This window comes from Enhydra lutris, unplaced genomic scaffold (genome assembly GCF_002288905.1).
Source record: "Enhydra lutris kenyoni isolate GAN:26980312 unplaced genomic scaffold, ASM228890v2 scaffoldscaffold11, whole genome shotgun sequence".
NCBI classification, from domain to species: Eukaryota; Metazoa; Chordata; class Mammalia; order Carnivora; family Mustelidae; genus Enhydra; species Enhydra lutris.
In genome coordinates this window covers 35567851-35588728 of record NW_019154095.1, presented here as the reverse complement: position 1 = coordinate 35588728, position 20878 = coordinate 35567851, and the positions used below count along the sequence as shown (strand labels likewise).

At 42.5% G+C, this 20878-nt stretch overlaps 1 protein-coding gene across 14 annotated transcripts in view; it reads right to left on the bottom strand.

Annotated features, from left to right (window-relative positions):
* Positions 1 to 1314: 1314 nt before the first annotated feature.
* The window catches only part of LOC111144570 (transforming acidic coiled-coil containing protein 1), an 88174-nt gene continuing 68610 nt past the window's right edge, over positions 1315 to 20878 (bottom strand). For 12 of the 14 annotated variants that reach the window (XM_022498918.1, XM_022498920.1, XM_022498926.1 and 9 more), the window contains 7 exons: positions 16058 to 16183; positions 14415 to 14491; positions 12969 to 13012; positions 10970 to 11130; positions 9876 to 9982; positions 7208 to 7328; positions 1315 to 6141 (listed from right to left, as the gene is read on the bottom strand). In XM_022498918.1, the coding sequence (XP_022354626.1) occupies positions 6073 to 6141; positions 7208 to 7328; positions 9876 to 9982; positions 10970 to 11130; positions 12969 to 13012; positions 14415 to 14491; positions 16058 to 16183 (705 nt within the window). In that variant the 3' untranslated portion in view covers positions 1315 to 6072. The remainder of the gene's footprint in view (positions 6142 to 7207; positions 7329 to 9875; positions 9983 to 10969; positions 11131 to 12968; positions 13013 to 14414; positions 14492 to 16057; positions 16184 to 20878) is intronic. The other 2 variants (XM_022498915.1, XM_022498919.1) reach the window with 1 other exon arrangement.

Genomic DNA, 20878 nt, shown 5'->3' with positions numbered 1-20878 from the left:
AGAAAGGTATTCAGTTTTGACTGGTCCTTAAATGCCTACAAACTTGGAAAATGCCTACAATATTATCCAAAGTTGAGACAACCTGGATATAAAGAGCTTGAAAAGGAAGGAGGATAAAGTAACAATTTTGCTGCCCCTTTTTGAGGGAGGGCAACAATGTTCACTAATATGCAAGCTATGCCTGCCGTCTTGGCCACATTTCTCTCCCCGCCTCACTTTCTATAGCTGGAAAAGGACTTAAATAGATAGACTGGTTTTTTTTTTCATACTTTGACCACCGGCCGAAGCAAGAAATTAATTTCTCATCATGACCTAGTACATACACACTTCTATCTGCAACAGATTTCGTGAATCACTACTTATCGTTAACTTGTGCAATACTTTACCCCGTCAAGGTTTCTCTTAGGAAAATACTGCTTGCCACTCACTAAAATTATCACATAGTCCCCTATTTGCTAACGTGTGAAAATCACCTTTGGTCTCATACTATCTAAGAATAATACTTTAAGAGTAGGAAGGTACTTTCCATCATCTTCTTCCCAATAGTGCTTAGAAAGCGATGCTATTTCTACCACTGTGTGCACATAGCAATGATCAGTGCCACCTCCTCTATCGTTTCCCAGGACTCCTCCTGCTGGTTCAGGAGCACACTAGTGAGAAACTGTTTTTAGGAACTTTGCAGGCTGCAGCATCTTATGATGCGGCCAACGGTGCTCTGACTCTCCTTAGTGGGTCTCCCACCAAGCTGTGAAGTGGAGCCATAGCTACTCTTTTAATTGATCTTTTCCTGCAATAAAACTCATGAAGTCTCCTGCCCAGGCCCCTCTCCCCTTAAGCACAGAGATGGCCGGGCCAGTACTGAAAAAGTTTTTACTGGTGTTAACCTAGAAGAAACACAAAACGTGAACTCTTTTCTGTGGGCTGTTCTGCAATGTTTGCACAGTCTGGGCTTATCCTGTGTCTGTCACCAAGTCCGAGAGCTTGAAAGGACTTAGGTTCCCAGGACTTGAAAAATGCCAGGGCAGACATGCAGTCTCTAAGCAAAACCAAGAAGCACGCAATTAAAAACTTTGTTTGCACAGATGCGAAGGCATGGAAATTTATACAGCAAGGTCTGAATTCCAAAGTTTGTTTGTTTTAATTACACACCCAACCAAATGCATAAAATTTCACAAAATGAGTGTCATGAAAATGTCATCTGTTCTATTTTTAGCCTGAAATATGGAGCTCTGAAAAGCAGGGCTGTCATAAATTTTCACACTTGGGGATAAGATGACTTCTAACCAGGGGGAAAAACACTCCCACACCCAGATCTAACAGTGGTAAACAGTTTTTATTCAGGCAATGAAACATGGAAAAAATATATTAGTAATCATTATAATAATTTCATTTGTGTGAGTATAACTTTTACAAATATTTACCTGACATATAAAAGGGAAAGTACTGTGCATATAAAATTTATGTAGATGATTATTCCACACAACACAATCCTGATAGCAGTAGTCGGTGCAGCGTTCGCTCCTTGGGACGACAGGCTCCTCGCACGCGGCTCGGCGCCTGCGGGGACACGGCAGAAGCACGTGTGCGGCTGACATTGACTTGTTGGCACATGAGTACAAACGGGCATCTACTGGCAAACACACGCTTGCTAACAGCAACACTGAAAGGTTTACTGCTGCCTCTGAGGTTTAAAGGAATGCCTGGATCCTGTCCCCCGGGGTGACCAGGATGGCGTGGAAGCCGTGCATGTGGCCGGTGACCCGCAGGTGGCCCTGCATCTGGACTGGGCGCGGTCCTGGAGTTCACATCTGTCCACGTCCACGTGGAAATTACTGACAGAGCATCTGCTAACAATGGGACCAGGACACACTCTGTGTGGGTTCCAGATACCAGTGAAAGGCAGAGGGGGACAAAGTGACACCTTCACGGCCCTACGGTGAAGAGTGGATACAGGGGGAGTTCGAGCCACACCTCAGCTCTGTGCCTGGCCTCCTCCACACGAGTTGGAACCATTACTTGGACTGCCCCAGGCCAGCGTCACACGCGACACCTCCATGTTAGAACTATAACCAGAATATATATATATATGTAATAGCTGTAACCATATTACAGTTAATAAAGTCATTCCTTAGGAATCTTGTTTGTCCAAATCTAACTGCATGCTAAGAGGCACAGAAATGGGATCGCATTTGGACGAAGAACTACGGAAAGTGCAATCTTTAGTCTCCGGAATGCCGGCTCTGGGCACGAGGGCGTGGGTCTTCCCTGGAAATGCTGCCATTGACATCATCTTCCAGGGAGACCCTTAGAGAGAAGTGTGTAGTGTATCGGTTCCTTTACCTGTACTAGGCGGGAGACTCAAGGTTTGAGAGATACATTGCTCTTCCAAGGCCACTGGAATGTGGAGGCCAGTCAAACCTTTTTGGAAGAAGTCTCCTCAAAATGCTACTTCTTTAAAAATCTTTGAAGAAGATGACTTCTTAGACCTTTGGCTTGGCATTCTGGGATTCCCAGACTATATTTTATTCTTTAATAAGCAAATAATAATCTGTTATCTTTTAAATTCTTTAGAATATATACATCTCTCCTTTGCCTAAATCATTTACTCTTTCAACACCTAGTTTCTCTCTTCCCGACAAGAGGATAAAATAAGAAACCCACATCATCCGAGAGCAAGCTCGCACGGTCACAGACTACAGAGGAACGACAGTCGTGTGTACGACTTGGGAGACGGCTACCAGTTGTAGTGGAGAACCAGAGGAAATAAACAGGGAGCATTAGAGCTTCTGCCCCACCAAAAAAGGGTGTGCTGAATCATCTCCAACCACAGCACACCAGACTTACCACTGCCAGCTCTTTAAAACTCTATTCTGATCGCTTCTCGGCCTTTTGGCTAAGATCAAGTGTAAAACTCTATTCTGAGCTGCAAAGCCACCACTGGGTCCTGCGCTACCTGCCTTGACTGAAAATGTGTGCTTCACTCTGGCTGCTTAGTCAGCCCAGGAATGTTCCGGGCACTTGATGCTCCCCATGTATAAACAGTGCTAATGCAGGGCTGTCTAATAAATAGCTAAGTATCTGTGTGAGGGTTGCACAAAGTGTGGGACAGGAAGGAAGGCTAACTGGCTGGAAAGAAAATTCAGCCTGAGCTAGCCTCCAAAATGAAACGTAAATCTCCCCTTAGATTCCATATCATTCTGGAAGGTTGCCAGAGCCTCAGAGTTTTTCACCATCATGTGCTTCTGCACTTCCTAATTTGGGCTGGGTCTGAAGAAGCTAGAAACCACGTGAGAAAAATGGGCTTCTCAATATTTCCAGAACAGTTTTACAGAACAAAAGGTTTGGACAGGTCACTGGGTTCCAGGAGCTTCTCCAAATAAAGTAAATCTCAGGAGGGCTGACCAACCAAGTGACAAACTGTTCGATCTTATACTAAATCTTCCCATTAAAATACTTTTAGATAAAGACTATCTATCTACACTTTGGCAAAGTCAAAAACTTGAGAAATAGCTCTGGGTTCAGAGTCTCAACAAGACTGATCACCTAATACCCCACCCCTAAACCTATCTGGGACAGCAGCTTCCTTTCACCTTCCCTTCCCACTCTTGTTAATGGGGTTTATTACCGCCCACCTAACAACTCAAGAGCCCTCACATGCTTTGAAGCAAAATTCTAGGCTATGTTCTTACTCTTTAGAATTTTGTAAGTTTTTTTTTTCTCTTGCTTATTTTTAAAGAAAAACAAACATACTTCTTGCTGCCCAGGATATTCTCTTGATGTACCAGCTGAACAAGCTACATTTTTCTTCTTGTTGGAGAATATCCACCTATTAAGTGAGAAGGAAGAACATTCCCTTGTAATGGCCGTTGGCTGAGAAGCCACTGGCAAACTTGGCTTAACCAGGGCCCTTTCGTGGTCCTTGGGCAGCAACCTCACTTACTGGGGTCTTTTTAGGGAGCATCTTCCACCAGCGTGCTAGGGAAGGATTGTCGTCACCTTGGTTTTAACACACAGCTACTTTTTTTTATATACATAAGAAGCCTAAATGGAGGACTATGGATTTAGAATGGAGACCACTATAAAAGCCTTTCATGCTTAAAACAGATCAATATAAAACAAACATGGATATCTCAGCAAAACACAGCAGCAAAAAGGTTTAGCAACACTTCTTTCTGCAAAATGCAAAGTGATTTCCCTAGTAGTGGAGGACTGAGAGACATCAGTTCCACCAACTGGAGACACTCGTACATCGTGGACACTGTGACTACAGCATCGCACTCACACTGAAGCACAGCGACTGCTTTCAACGCCCAAATGATTGTCAAGTCACTTCTCCAACCACAGATCATTTCAGTTGTTCTTTTTTTGTACAAAATATTAAGACAGTAGGCTTTAAAATACAGCCTAAGCACCAATTACAATAAATGCATATTGGTAAGACGTGACTTCTAGCTTTAAAAGACATTATGGACCTCTCTGGGGCTAACGATTGCACCATGTGAATAGTACACTGCTAAAGAAAAATGCATTTTTCAAGATCTACAGAGGTTCTCCACTAGGCACAATTCATTGCTGAAGTTGGATCATGCAAGAGTTTTTACAAGAAAGGTACGAAAACTTACATGTACTGAATATAGTGCATATCACCATGAAGACTTTCAGGGTGTAAGATTAAGACAAAAGAGTGCTTTCAAACACTGCATGGATTTGGTTCTGCCCACCAAATGGAAGGGAGTTCACTTGTGTTACATCGAAAATGTCCGTCTTGGGGCTAATAGTCCCATCACCCTGACCCATGTCCAGGAAGAACTGGAGAAATTTGGTTTTGTGAGTATGGTTTTGCTCCCTGCGCTCCTCTCCTCCAGGATCCAAATGCTCTTTGTTTAACAATATTCAAAATGTGCTGATTTTTGGAGTGGCTCACAGGATTTTTATAGCCCATTTTATTAAACACTCTATTAAGTCTGAAAGGATGTTTTGCCTTAAAAAAAAAAATCTGAAGAACAATGCATCGCACTCATAAAAACTCAACGGTTTCCTCACCTAACAATCACTAGTAGGGTTACAGTTACCTTCTAACTCAATGAGACTGCCTAAGCCTTTTACAAGTAGATTTTCTTAGCATATTTCAAATAGAAAGATGATGAAGAGTCGATGCTGATTTTGTAGCAACAAACAGAAGCAGAGGAGATAGAACGGCTCTGGGACAGACTTGCCAAACCGTGGCTTGGAGGGAGTCCCGCCAGTGCTGCCCTTCGTGCAGTCTGGGGACTGACCCCAAAGGGGCCACACATGTCAGGGCTGAGGAGTGTTCAAATACCAGGGCAACGAAACACTGTGGCAAAAAGTCTTCCCAGATGTAAAACCCGAGTCTGGGGTCTTCACACCTTCAATTCCCCAAATTCTGAGGATGGCATTCTGGGCCACGACTCTATTTCAAAACAGGGTTTTACATCTATGGAAATACACTCTTGTGTGGAGAAGCTCTTATTTGACTCTGCTTCAGAGGAAAAAAACAACAGCATATATATAAGCATATATGTGTACATGTACGTGTGTGTAGAAACAGGTACTAGTCCCTTCTTGTTTATAAACTAGAAGTAACAATAGGCCAAATTATTTCCTCCCTCAAATAAAACTACCAATGCTGAACGCTAAATTTAAAAGATGAAATAAATAGGTCACCAAAAAATTCAGACAGCTGGTGGACAGAAGATGATCCCAAACAGGAGCCACAAAATCCCAAATTTAACGTGCTTGGAAAAGAAAAGACGACTTTTAGAAGTGGACTAAAGATAGAGAAATCACGACCCCAAACTTAGCAGCCTGACCAAACCTGTCGGCGGACGATGCTCAGATGCCGCTCCTCCCGGGACCGTGCGATGCTCTAGGGTTCCTTCCAGGGCTGTTGTGTTGGCAGCAAAGCGGGACAGGCAGCAGTAGGCATGTGCTTTTTAAAGTTTTTTTTTTTTTTTTTTCTCTGCAAAGGGACAATTATTCCTGGATAAGGCAAGATAACTGTGGTTAATAGAAAAGCAGCCAAATGCAGATCTGCTGCGCTAACGGGGGGACTCAGTCTGTCTTCCCCAGCTTTGCAATCAGCTCGTCGCAGATTTTCGTTAGTTCCTCGATTTCTTGGTTCTGAAAGACAAACGACATGGTTATGTCGGCCACTCCGCATCCTGAGATCAAGGCAATGACAACTAGTCCCAAGACCCGCTATGCTCTGCCTAGACATCCTAGCTTGGTGGTTCATAACTTTTCTATATCAGAGACCCTTTAAAGAAAGGGACCCTTATCCCCTGAAAAATGTTCATGAGTTCACAACGTCATGCTTCAGTTGAGCAGGGGATGGGGTAACCACTGGCCCTCTGCAGCTTGCCCGTGAACCTCTTAGTTCTCAAATTTTCTTGTTATCACAGGAATCATCTACGATATTTGTTACAAACACAGGTACCTGGGACCTCACCCAGCCCATCATCACCTCCAGGGACCTGGGATTCTGGAGTCTGAGTATGCCAGGGAACAATGACCCCATGACAGAAACCCTTGCTTTAGCTAAAGGGATGCCATAGGCATGAGTACATAATTGAAGATACAGTAAGAAAAACACCAGAGGCACACAAAAAAATGAAGTCTAACAATCAATGAATAGTGAGAAATAGGGACCTGATTTTTATCTGCCTGCAGCAGAATTTCTCAACCACGGCACCGCTAACATTTTGGGCTGGGTCAGTGTTTGTAGTAGGGACTGTCCTGTGCATTGTTATATGTTGAGGGGCGCCAGCTGTGACAACTTAACATGCCTCCAGATGCTGCCAGTGTCCCCAGGAGGGTAAAATTGCAGTGAAAGGGCAAGATGCCTTCATGCATTACGCAAAAAAAAAAAAAAAAAAGAATGAAAGAAAGAAAGAAAGAAAGAAAGAAGAAAAGACAGCCTCAAGCCTAAGAAATGTCTGGTCCCCTAAACCTTAGTTAATGCAATTTCCTCTCTGCATCCTGCCTGGGGATGTTTCCGATTCATATGCTTGGGAATTAACGGTCTCCTTGTTTGTGTCCACCTGAATCAGTTCCCAGGGGAGCTGGATCAAAGTGTCTGGGCAAAAAGACAAGGCTTCTCTTTCATCCAAATCCACTACAAGCTAGCCACTGCCAAGGAGGAAAACCAAGTGCCTCTCTGGTTGTCACACCATACCCCTCTGCGTACCTTCTGCTGAAGGGCTCTTTCCAGGGACTCCACCTTCATCTGCTCCTTCCGGAGTCCGGCATGGAGAGCTGCACTCTCAGCCTTTGCTTTTGTTCGAACCTGAGCAATCTCTTCATTGGCTCTGTTTGTGGCGTTTTGTTTGCAGAATAAAGGGACAAGAAGCACCTGGTTAGTCATCGGCCATAGCTAAGGAGTCAAGATGCTAACCGCTGACATTTGTGAGACACAGACTAAAAGAAATGACAACACAAGGGAAACATCGGTAACTTAAACCATTCAATTTAAATTTATGAATATTCAATTGACACACAACTGCTAAGGACATTTCCAAGGAGCAAACCAGTGGTGGAATTAATCTCATAGGCCATAGTGAGTTCAAAATTTATGTCATTAGAAAATGGAATCATGTGACAGTTTCTACAGCAATCTTAGATTTTTTTTTTTTAGTTTAGGACAACAGCAGGCAGGGTCATCTGTGGGACTGTCACAGCTAGAGAGGCAGGACACGGACCACTGACAGCTGTGACACTAGAACTTAAAGTGACTTTATTAACGAGATACAAAAGAAGTTTTAAAAACTATATGTCAATTGATAAATAGCCAATTAATTGATGACAGGATGCTAAGAATGCATTAGTCAGAAGCATGAAAATTTAAATGATAAACTTTTAAATTTATCAGCTTGGCAAATTAACCAGGATGATCTTATTCTGTGATGGCCGAGGTGCCAGGAAACAGGTTCACCAGCTGCTGGGGGAAGTGAAAGCTGGTGCTGTCTTTGTGGAGGGGATATGGTTGCAACTATTGTGATTTAAAATGCATACATCTTCTGACCCAGCAATTCCCTTGAAGTAACATATCCACAGCGATACTCCCACTTTGCACAATTGTGTACACAAGGATGTTCACATTTCATTGTTTGCAATGGAAAAAAGTGTGAAACTATCTAAACGCCCATCGGTAAAGGAATGGGATCATCCTACAACCTAATAAAAATAACTAGATGGAACTGCATGTTTTGAGATGGAAAGTGGTCATGACATACTATTAAGTGAAAAAGGAAATGTGTATTTTAGGACTCCGATATTATGAAAAAAAGTCTAAAGCCATTTTGTGTAGTATTTGGAAAGGCACAAAGAAAAAACTGGAAGAACACATTATAAACCTTTGGTAGCAGCACCTCTGGGAGCAAGAAGGAAAGAAGGGAACTTGAAATGATTTACAAATATGAAGAGAGAGGAAAATGTACAAGTAGGTATTACTTTTTAGTTAAAAAATAAAGTTGGAAACATTCTTGAGACTATTCCTCAGGACAAATTCCAAATGTGCTGGACTTAAGGGTTTAAAAAAAATAAATGAAGTCATAAAAGTGTTAGAAGGAAAACATGGGAGAATATTTCATATTCAGCCCAGAGAAGATCTTTGTTACCACAACAGAAAATCCTGAGTAAAAGAAGTGACTGACAAATTTCAGTCAAGAAAAATAAATTCCTGCACATCAAAAAACACTAGAAGGCAAGAGACAAATTAGAAAAATCATTTACAACTCATATCACAAAGGGCTGGCCTCCTTAGTGTATAAATGTAATGATATATTTATATATATAATATATAAACTGACACTAGAAAACCGGGCAAAGAATAGAATCATTCACGGTAAGGCTAGTATAGGTATAGACAGTTGCTAAAATATGTTCAATTTTACTCATAAGATAAACACAATCAAAACTACATTGAATAAAATAAATGCTCTATTTGCTTATCAAAAAAAGAACCCCTCCAACTAAACTGAAATACCACCTTTATCAATTGGATTTGCAGAAAACCGAAAATGTGGTCTGTTGGCTAAGCCATAGGGGGAAGAGAAGCTCTCATACTTCACATAGGGATAAACTGATGAAAGCCGAATGAGGGCAATTTGACAAAACTTATCATAATTACAAATTCGTATATTCTTTGGCCCAGTAATTCCTTTTCCAGCATACAGATAGCTCACCAAATGTATGCCAAATGATAATAATCCAAGGTTCCTTATAGCAGCCCTGTTTGTAGTGGATGGAAAATAACCTGAGTGTCCCATAGAAGAGGGGTTTGGTTAAAGAAATGACACATTTCAACACTGGCACACCATATGGCTGTTAAGAAAAATACGGAAGTTCTTCATGGATTGCTATGGAAGGATTTCCAAAATGCACTGTTAAATGAAAAAAACAAAGTATGCTGTCATTTGTATAGCAAAGGGAGAGTCTTACCACAGTAAAAAAAAAAAAAACAACAATGGTGATCACATGGTGTGTTGGAGGTGTTAGTTAAGGCTACTGTTGTGCGATACATAGAGCAAATCAACAGGTTGTACACCTTAAACTTGCACAACCATTTATGTTCATTATACCTCCATAAAGCTGGAGGAGAGGGAGGCCAGAGGAAAAGGGATGGGGTGAGAGAGAGATGATGTGTACCTTTTTATTCTTTTTAATTTTGAACCATGTGAAGATTCTACCTATTCAAAAAATTAAATAATAAAGCGCGTGCATGCACGCGCGCGCGCACACACACACACACACCAATGCAACCTGGAGTTGCCAAACAAGGTTGAGGGCTTTTTTGGCCTTTTTCAGTCTTCCCACCACACCATGAACCGTGAAACAGATTTATTGCAAGCTCTCACTTGTCTAGTTTTTCTTCTGCGTGGATCTTCAGAGCCTGGTATCGCTGTTCCTCCTGTTTAACTCTGGCTAAGTAATCCTGAGCACATTTTTTCAAGGCTTCTTCATTCTGTTCCAAAGTGACAATTTAAAATAAAAGGAACTGGTCATTTTATTTTTCTCCTACTCAGTGACAAATCATGTACCAGAGTTTTTATAAAAACGAGAAAAGCTAATTAATTCAGATGCCTTTAGGTTATACTCCATGATAATTCAAAACAGGCACAACTAATTCTTACTGAAGAAATTCTAGATAATTTCTTCATGTATAAATTTTCAAAACATAGTAAGTTTCAGTTATACCAATACACCCAGTTTAGGGAGGCCGTCATTCAAAAGTGAATGGCAGGGGTGACTGGCTGGCTTAGTCAGTAGACCACATGACTCTTGACCTTGGGGTTGTGAATTCAAGCCCCATGTTGGCTATAGAGATTATTTTAAAAAATAAATCTTATAAAAAGAAAGAGCTCAAAAAAAAAAAAAAAAAAGAAAGCTCAAAAGTGAATGTCAATCTCAGTCCCCTTTTAAGTAAGTTGGCCGTTTTCATTTTCATTTTACTATGAAGAAAAAAAAGAATGTTCACTGCTATAAATGTGTCTTATTGATGGCATGTAAATAAGGTGAATCAATATGCCCACTTACATGTAAATTTAAAACATTACACTTATTTTCCTCTAGAATATGTAGCCTGAATTTTTCAGTGCAAATATTCCCTTTTCTTATTTAAATTAAATTGGTAAATTATCAAAACAACTTCTAGAATTCTCCTAAGGTCTGAGGGTTCCACTTCTACTACACTCCATGCCACACTCTGGCTATGGCCTGATCCAGGAGGGGAATGACCAAGACAGGCTACCTGGTGGGCCAGATGCCTGAACCACCACAGAAAGAGAAAAGGGGACAGAAAAACCAGCCTTCCCTGGAATAGAAGATACAAAGCCAATGAAATACAGACCCCGATCACCTATAGGCTAGCCACACGTTTGGCATATATGTTTAAAGTTCCATTACTGAGAAAATACACTACTAAGGAGACAAAACGAAAAGGACATGCTACCTTCTTGAACCCTTCCAGAACACCTTTCAGGTTCTCATATCTCCTGAAGAGATCAGAAAGGGACCTTTCCACAGAATTAAGGTCAGCCAGGGCCTGCTCCTTCTCCATGGTCAGTTGCTGGAAGCTTTTCTGAGAGGTCATAGTTGTCCTCTGTTCATCTTCTGTGAACCACAATCAAAAGTAAAGGTAGATTCACACAACAGATGGTTATCAGCTGCTCTCTGTGAGCTAAGCCGTATTCTTGGTGGGGGGACCCAGCAGTGGACATAACAAAGTTCCTCTCAAGGACTTACGTTAGGGGCAGATTCAGATAGTGACAAGTGATGGGGGAAAACCAAAGCAGAAAAAGAGAGGTGGGGTTTCTTTTTCAAATAGAGTGACCTCTCTCAGAGGAAGGATTTGAACAGGGCCACAAAGAAGCCGAGGGTGGGAGCCATGCAGCTACCCAGGAGGAGAATATCCCAGCAGGGAAACAGGTGTGGCCAAGGACATATGCTCGGAGGCATGAGGTGATATGGACTGTAGAAAGCATGATTTCAGTGCTTAAGTAGAGAAAGATTCAGGTAGTCCATCCTGACAATACTGGCTACAGAGTTGTCTCTAAATTCAATGCAGGAGCACCGGCCGTCATCATTTTGTAAAGGTATCAGTGCGTTAGATACAGGGAAAAAGTACAGCTTGCAGCAGAGTAAGGACTGCACCCAAACGAAGACCCTATCCAGGAGTACTGTGATGTGGGTTGGCCATCAACCTTCTGGGGGCCAGGTGGAAGGGTTTTCACAAAATTCAAGCATTTGCTAGTCTCTACAATGAACCTAACCATGGCTGACGCTCATTACTTGTGGACTGTGTACTTGTGAATTCATCTACTTGCTACAGTTTATATGTAAACCCAAAACCAGTCCTTCTGCTACATTTCTGGTCATGCGCAGAGGGGCAGAAAGTGTCAAGTCACTTGATGTGCACATTCTTGTCTAAGGCTAAACCGGCCGACATGCTGCCTCCTTGTTTCATACTGTAACAAGCGTCCTTTTCAGTCTATTTAGTATCATGATTTTGTATTTTTGTGCTTCCTGTGGGTGATTCTGTTGCCTAAAATGGTCCCTGAGTCTACGTGGTGCCGAGGTGCTCTCAAGGGCTTTGAAGAGCTAGAAGGCTGTGATGTGCCGTATGCAGAAAATACCTTCATGAGATCATCTTCATTCAGGGATGATCTATAGCACTGCGGGCCATGAGTTCAATGTTACTGAATCAGCATTAAATCAAATGTCTTCAAACAGAAATACACATGAGACAAGGTTATGTACTGACAACGATCTTGTGACCTGAGGCCCACAGGAACCTCACCTGTACTTCCCCTAAAGCAATAGCTCAGTATTTGCTAACTCAGTGTTTGTGGGAACTTTGTATGACAGAACCACTGCAAACAGTGAGAATCAACTGAATCTAAAGGACGGACAAGTGGAAGCTTGTGTTCTGATCTGAAGATCATCTATGCAGGGACGCCTGGGTGGCTCAGTTGGTTAAGCCACCACCTTTGGCTCAGGTCATGATCCCAGCATCCTGAGATGGGGTCCCATATTGGGCTTCTCCTGCTCTGCAGGGAGCCTGCTTCTCCCTCTCCCTCAGCCTCTCCCCCTGCTTGTGTTCTCCCTCTCTCTCTCTCTGTCAAAGAAATAAGGAAAATCTTAAAAAAAAAAAAAAAGAAAAGAAAGAAAGAAAGAAAGAAAGAAAGAAAATCATCTACGGAACCTATGGCTCACACCACAGGAAAAAAGTCCGGGGTGCCTGGGTGGCTCAGTCGGCTAAGTGTCCACCTCCTAGCTTTGGCTTAGGTCATGATCTCAGGGTCATGAGATTGAGCCCCAAGTCCGGCTTCCCAGTCAGTGGGAGTCTGCTTGAAATTCTCTCTCCCTCTCCCTCTGTTCCCCCAGTCACGCGTATGCACATACTCGCTCTCAAATCATCAAATAAAATCTTTAAAAAAAAATGTTCTTACCAATCATTTGAGCAATGGTCTTTTCATATTCAGCCACAATTTTCCTTAAAAAAAAAAATTATCAGAAGAGAATTTTCAATGGAAATTTGAGAAATGATGCTCTAAACAATTAAACACATTAACAAACATGTGAACATCATATACGATGTTCAATGAATATCTGAGCGATGTTCAAATGAACAAATTTATATAACCCAGTTATCTGCTTTGGGGCTTTTAATGTTAATGTAAGATTTGTTGATTATTGTTCAAAAAAGATCTTTCTGAAGATTTTATGTTAACAAGCCTTTCATTCTATTTATTTTATTCTATCTATAGAAAATGCCCTCAATTTCTTTTTGCACCTCATGTAAATGATCTCAAGGCAATACATTAATTCTGCCTAGACAAATCAATCTTTCACTAAATAAGGGGATTCCCATTCTTGGGGTTTTTCCTAAAAAGTCTGATCTGAGTTCAGGCGTTCCTGGCCCCCATCCACTCTTTTGGGCAGTCAGTCTCAAGTTCTATTTTACTGTCCTAGTTCCAAAAGCATTTCAATTATTCAAAGACTTTAAAGATCACCCTGTCACATTAATAACCTTTCTTTTTGGCGAAGTGCAATGAAGTTTCCCTGGCCCTGTCCAGTGAGATAAGGGCTCTTCCTTGTGACCCCTCACTGAAAAATGATGGCTCCCTGCCTGTCGCTGGTGGTGCCCATCACGTTGGTCCAAGTTTCTTCCGACGGCTGCTGTAAGCTAAGGGCAGGGGCTGACCCCTCCTCTCCACTACACACAGCACAGGACCTCACACCCAGTAAATACTCACAAAGCAAGTAATACAAGAGCTACAAATTCGACTGGGCATAATTAAAATGTTTCTTCATCATTCAAGTGCTGACTGTACAAGTATATAAATTATGCTTTTTCTTCTTTTTCCATACTATCTTTAGTTATTTCATAGCTTATAACTCTCCTTTCTAGGGAGTGAACAGCAAAAAATAAAAAAGATTTCAATTTAAGATCAACCAATTTTGTTTCCCCTTAACATGCTTTTTATAATCTATTTGGTAGTTATGAAATTTGAAGCATCATGCATAACTGATTTTTAAAAAGTGTAACAAATCATATTGCCTCCATAACTGAATATGTCAATAAATCTTATTATTCTGTAGTTTAAGTGGATTTTTCACACAAATTGATGTCTCTTCAAAAGCTAAGAATTATGTGGGTTCTGCTTACTCCCAATGTTCTCGACAACCCACAAGAGGCTACAGTGTTTGAATAACTGGCCAGCAACACTCATGAAATGACATTGCCAATCACAAATTAAGGTGCAAATATCAATGCTGTCTAGTTCTCAACAGTTGGTTCTGTGATAAGCAAATACTATCATTACTACATTTATAGTAAATCTAACAAAGCATAATAAAGGTATCCAACCCCTCCCCCAAACCTCTAGTCTAACCTCATCTCCAAGACTTCTTGTCGGGTTTCTTCGTATTTTTTCTTCCATTCATTTGCTTCAATTTCCTTAGTGATTATCTAAATTATAATAGAGATAAAGCTTGGTTTACCTACTGAATCTATTACAGTTTGAATTTAAGATTGGAAACTGAAAACACACAACCAGATCCATCCCAAGACATTCAAGCTACACTGGGAATATCAACCGTCAACATCCGTGTATAATGCGCACAAGCATTTGGAAAAATGTCCTCTCTGCCCCATAGGATGGTGGAAATGTAGCCACCAAAGTAAAGGTGAACAGAACATCTCCCAGGAAAGTTCCAAGTGATAATCACCATCTCTAGGAATTTTACCCAGGTCCGGGGTCCAGGGTCTGCCTCCCAGCTCTGCAGGCCCAGAACCTTGATTTGGACAGGACACCAAAAGAAGAGCCATCAGCCTGGCCGAGACTCACCTTAATCAAATACTAGTTTTACTTAGGATAAGAAACAGAACTATGACAGCATCGGAGCATGACCAGCACATTCTCCTTTACATAGATTTCTGAGCATGGGCAATAATGGAGTCATAACTAGGGGCTCAGAAGTTCAAAGCCTCTAGCCAGATGCACCTGTACCTCACTGCAGGCGGGCTCCTGCTCCTCAGACCAGCACCCAAATCCCTGTTTGGGACGCCCTTACTAAATCATTACCTCAAACTCCATGTGCCTGGACAGAGCCTCGAGGGGCATCACTGTTCTTTTATTATACTTCTCCATGCTTCTTTCTTCCTAATTGATACATTCTTTATTTTGGTGCCTTTAATCAGAATCTCAATCACCTAGTAGCCAGCCCATCTGCTTCAGGTGTCAAGGCACATTCTTGCTCTGCTCCATTAAGCAGTCATCCCATTGTTTCACTCTTGGGAGGAAGATGAGGTCATTTTTCTCATTGACAAGATTTTGGTAGGACTTCCTCACCACTGCTCCCAAGTTTTGACTACAGGATCAGCTGACATCCCTCCTTATCAAACTAATGCTATTTTGTGAGGTTCTTAACTACTCCTATTATATTATAAAAATAACATCGCTACACTAAGGGAATTTCCCTTCTTAAAAAAAAAGGGTGAAATCATCCAGAGACACATAAGGCAAACACATAAAATACAGCACAGAAACATAATGCGAGAGGGTAGTAACTGACTAAGAGCGCAGGATTGTGTCTTTCATTTTTTTCTGATCACCCAGGAAAGGCCTAGCAGTAATCTATTTTGAACAGAGGCTGTTCAAGAGACACAGGAAAGGAATTTAAGAGTGATCTGTTTAATTAAAGAATGGATCAAAGTGGGAAGCAATTTTATATTATTGCAAGTCTGTTAAATGAAGGCACTGATTTAGTTACATATGTGGGAAGAGTTGGCAGAATTCGACATTTAAAAAAGTTCAAGGCTGAAAGATAAAGAAGTGTGGTTAGCTTTCTCCCTGGGACTACTGCACTGATGAGAGTTTTACAGGGAGCCCTTTCTGTGAGCTACACAAGCTGAGGAAATAAGAACTTCCAGCTGGGGAATAACTCAAGCCAAACAGAGATGGGATCTCCCTGTGGGCGCATGGGTTTCACAAAGACAGGGAGTGATAAGTGGACAGAACACAAGGACCTTTACCTCTTCTCTGATGAGGGTGAGCACAGCTGTCTTATCTGATTCACTGAGGCAGATGCCATCCAAGGGGCTCTCTCCTCCACAGGCCACAGACACGGGGGCCTTCTCCAAAGAGGACTCCAACAGTCCCTGAGGGGGCAAGAAGTTACACTTAATACCTCCAGTTTTCAGGTTCCCAACCCCAAGCATCCTTCAATAACTTCCTCGTTACTCAATTGATTACAATGTTTAAAAACATCTTTGGGGCGCCTGGGTGGCTCAGTGGGTTAAGCCGCTGCCTTCAGCTCAGGTCATGATCCCAGGGTCCTGGGATCGAGTCCCGCATCGGGCTCTCTGCTCAGCAGGGAGCCTGATTCCCTTCCTCTCTCTCTGCCTGCCTCTCTGCCTACTTGTGATCTCTGTCTGTCAAATAAATAAATAAAATCTTTAAAAAATTAAAAAATAAAAAAATAAAAAAAAAATCTTTGAAGACAAAAACACAGCAGGGGAAGCCTTCAAGAAAAAAAAATAAAATAAAACCTAGTTACAGTACTACCTAAAGGAAAAAGTACTCAAATGAATATGAGGATGAGGGGAGCAAGTTAACTTCCATTTAACAGAGGGCCCAGTGAAGTTTTCTTCTTATCCAAAAAGGAGAAAGTGCAATTACAGTGACCAGTCACCAAAGAATCACATGCATGAAAAGGAAAAATGTCTCATTTTTCAGGGGGTTTCTGGGGATGATGTATTCCATGTAACTTTTCCCAAACTATGTATCAACTTTCAAACACTGAAATAGCAACTTTTAAACATACTGATACTTTCATGTACCCCTTTAGTCACTTTGGATGGAAATGTTTCTAAAATGGACTAGTAACTTTCAGGCCTCAGGAAGTAGAAATGGTGCACACATCTAAAGGCTGACTCCCCTGCCCCTAGCCCCGGAATGATTCAGGGCCACCAGGAACTTCAATTGCTCTGCAGTGACGTCTGGCCCTGACCAAGCGATGCTGTTGGGTGGGCAGCATGAGTGGTCCCTGTACAAAGTGGCCACAGGTAAAGCCCAGATCTATGCCTGCACTTTCACTTTTTTGGATTCTCCCTGGCTGTTAAATTTTTGATGTCCTTCTGATGCAGCAGCTTGCTTTTATGGTAAACTCAGGTTCCAGAAAGCCACAGTGGTGACTATTTTTTCACATGAACGTGGACTTCATTCTCTGCTCTTTCATACAAGGCATTTGGGGGGCTACTTCCTCCCATCCGTGTAAGTAAATTTTGCATAAATAGGAAAAAAGCTGTTCTAGTAACATCAAAAATGCCAATCCAAGTGACCTGTCAATAATCTTAACACTTTTAAGAGTCTGTACCACCAATCAGTTAGTGATTGATTATAATTAATCAGTTCTCTGGTGTCTTGTTTCAACCAAGACGGAACAGAAAGTCCAAAGCCAACTTAGACCAGCAGTTTTTTAAACTTTTCATGGTCACTACAACTCACTGTTTCCCTAGAAAATGCTAAAAAAATTCACACATAATTTTTGCATTTAGCTTCATGTAGAGGGGCCCGATACAGAAGACCTTGGCTCAGGCCACAGAAACAGGAATGCGAAAGCCACAAGATGGTAGCCCCCGTTTCAAGCAGCATCTGCAGGAAAGCAGCCCACCCTGCTGACAGGAGTTCATGGTCCCCCCCAGAAACACTATCTTGGGGTAGATTCATCATTCATCATTCAAAAGCCACTTGTGGGCAGCATCAAACATGGCCCCTGATGATGCCACCGTCCTGGTACTCATCCTCTCATGTCATCTCGTCGCCTTGAGTCTAGGCTGGACCTGGGGACTCACTTCTAAAGGGACTACGGTAAAAGCCATGGGATGTCACTTTTGAGATTAGTTTACGAAAAGACTCCAGCTTCCACATTGTGAAGAACTCTCTGTGGAGAGGCCCATGTGGCAAGGAATTGATGTCTCTGCCAACAGCATGTGAGGACCTGAGACATGCCAACAGCCTTCTGAGTGAGCTTGGAAGTGGCTTCACCCCAAACTGAGCCTGGAGGTGACCACTGCTCTGGTCAATACCTTGACTGCAGCCTGCGTAAGGTCAGAGGCACCCAGCAGAACCGCCCCAGGATTCCAGAGCCAGAAAGGAGGACATCAGAAACGGTCTTGTGGATAATGAATAAACCTCTGGACATCTGAGTTAGCCCATTAACGTCCTGTGCCATGCTTCTCCTCAAGAAACTTTCTCATACTCTTGCTTCCCATGTAACTAGCCTACAGGGAGATAATGTTCTAGGTCAAGCTGACACATTTGGTTCACTTTGTTGTTAAATTTCTGATTCTAAGTTAACACATTTTAAAATCACTCTTTTGTGTTTTTATTAGTTGAACAGAATCCACAAGTCAAATCAATTCTAGGAAACAGCTCTCCTATGACTCTCAAGTTAGCAAGATTTTTTATTTTGGGAAATAAGCCAAAAGAGTTTTCTTGGTAAGGAAAATATCAGTCTGTTCTTAGAGGTTGGCATCTCATTCATTTGTTGAGGGGACAAATGAGTTGTCTGCCCACTTGCTCAACAATTTAATGTGTCTGGAAGAGGCAGCATTCTGAGTGGAGGCAGGTGCTCAGAACTTAGATGGAGGCAGATACATCCAGATGAGGTCTATCTGCAGCTTGCGGCCCTCCTCTGGCCAATCCCTTCCACCTGGTCATGTGCTGCTCCCCTCATGGCTCAAAATGCAACAGTTCTTACAAGAAATTTATGGCCATGGCCTATTTTAGCCACCTTTTTCAAGAACCCTAGGATTTACCTTTTTACCTTCTTTAGTCCTTTATATTGCTTATCAAACAGCATAGAAAGCCTACAGAATTTACCATCACAAAGAACTGACCAGATCAACTCATCCTGGGCCAGGCGGTCTATTATGTTTAATAAAGATGCTAACCCGATCAAGGAGTCCCAGCCTTCCAAGTGGTCTTGCTTCATGTCCCCTAATCCTGTTCCCTGTTCCCAAAGCATTCACAATTGAGAGCCAAGAAAGACCTGTCTCCAGGGAGCCTGCTTCTGCTGTTGCCCCTGCTTGTGTGCTCTTGCTCTCTCTCTTTGTCAAATAAATAAATAAAAATCTTAAAAAAAAGAAAGAAAGAAAGACCTGTCTCTAGACAGTGGAACTCAATGCAGTCCTGGTTGCAGACTGGCAGTGAGCACAGATGCCACCAAGGAAACCTCTCTGCTCATGTCCTTGCAGTGGAAAAAAGAGCACCATTAGTCTCTCACAGCAAGCTGAGCTCATCCCATCTTTTGTCCTTGAACCCACTTGAGTAGCACCATGCCAGCCACAGCACTCTAACAGAGACATCCTTGGAAAAACCAAAAGAACTCAACTTTTAAGAAGTTTAAGGCTTCCTAAAAAAAAATAATAAATTGATGGGCACCTAGGTGCCTCAGTTTAAGCCTCTGCCTTTGGCTCAGGTCATGATCTCAGGGTCCTGGGATCGAGCCCGCATTGGGCTCTCTGCTCCAAGCTCCGCATCAGGAGCCTGCTTCCCCCTCTCTCTCTGCCTGCCTCTCTGCCTACTTGTGATCTCTTTCTCTCTCTGTTAAATAAATAAATGAAATCTTTAAAAAATAAACATAAAAATAAATTGACGCCTAACGGAAAAATGCTGCAGACCAATAGCCGATAAGCAAGATGAGACTGCCCACCCACCATTGATTACTCTGGCCTTAATCCCTTTGCTGTGGCGCCACCGACTGCCGGCAAGGAGACTGCAGCAGGAATGCACTTCCCAGAAACAGAGAGGCTTAAACAAGTGAATGCTAGATTAACCAGATTTCTTTTTCAACGTTTTGAACACTGCAATTTCTTTATATGATGCTTATTCCACATTCTAGGAAGTAGAAACTCATAGATTTTGGGAAATTCCACTGGGATTACTTTTAAAAGATCACAACAAAAGATATGTTCTTCAGCAGGTGGCTCCAAAGACAAGTATTCCCCATTTTTCTTTCTTGTTCGGTCTCCGCCCCCCACTCTTCCTGGCAGCATCACCCCACCTGACAGTGGCCTAGCACTTTGAGCTCCCATTTGTGACGTCAGCACTGCCTTTCACCCCATGACCACTGGGCCAGTAGGTGCTCTCATTTTACGGATGAAGCAGCTGGGCAGCTGGAGGCTGGGGAAGCCACCTAGATCTGCAGCTGCACAGACCAAGGCTTGGTCCACTCGGCACAACCCGCTCCCATCATGCTTTTGCTATTTTTACAAACTGAAAATACAAGAAACCACTCCCTTAGTACTTACAAAATGTCTAAAGACACTGGTTTCCCCAAGCACATAAGCAGGCTCTCTTGGTAGCGGTGTGTGTAGTGTCAGCCACTGGTGGGTGGGGACAGCAGGCATCCCTCCCACCCACAGATGAGGAAAGACAGGCAGAAGCCCATGAGTGGCTACGCTGGGATTAGACGACCTGGCTCGCAAAAGAGTGATTTTGTCCAGAAACAAACGTCACTAATGTGTGAGGCCCTTACGGGAGGACAATGCTCCCGAGACCCTATGTGCTTTGTGTATATCTTCCTTCTACCCATGTTTCCACAGCCGCCCCCACCTACCTTCATATTTGCTCTTCATGTCCTCTAGGGAATCACTATGGGTCTTGGCCTAACAGTGAGTCCTGAAAACAATTTACTAGGACATGCAATCTGCGTTAAAAAATGAAATAGAGTTTAAAAAATGAAATAGAGGGGGCGCATCGGTGTCTCAGTCAATAAAAGTGTCTGTTTTTGGCTCAGGTCATGATCCCACCGTCCTGGGATGGAGCCCTGAGTCAGGATCCTGGCTCAG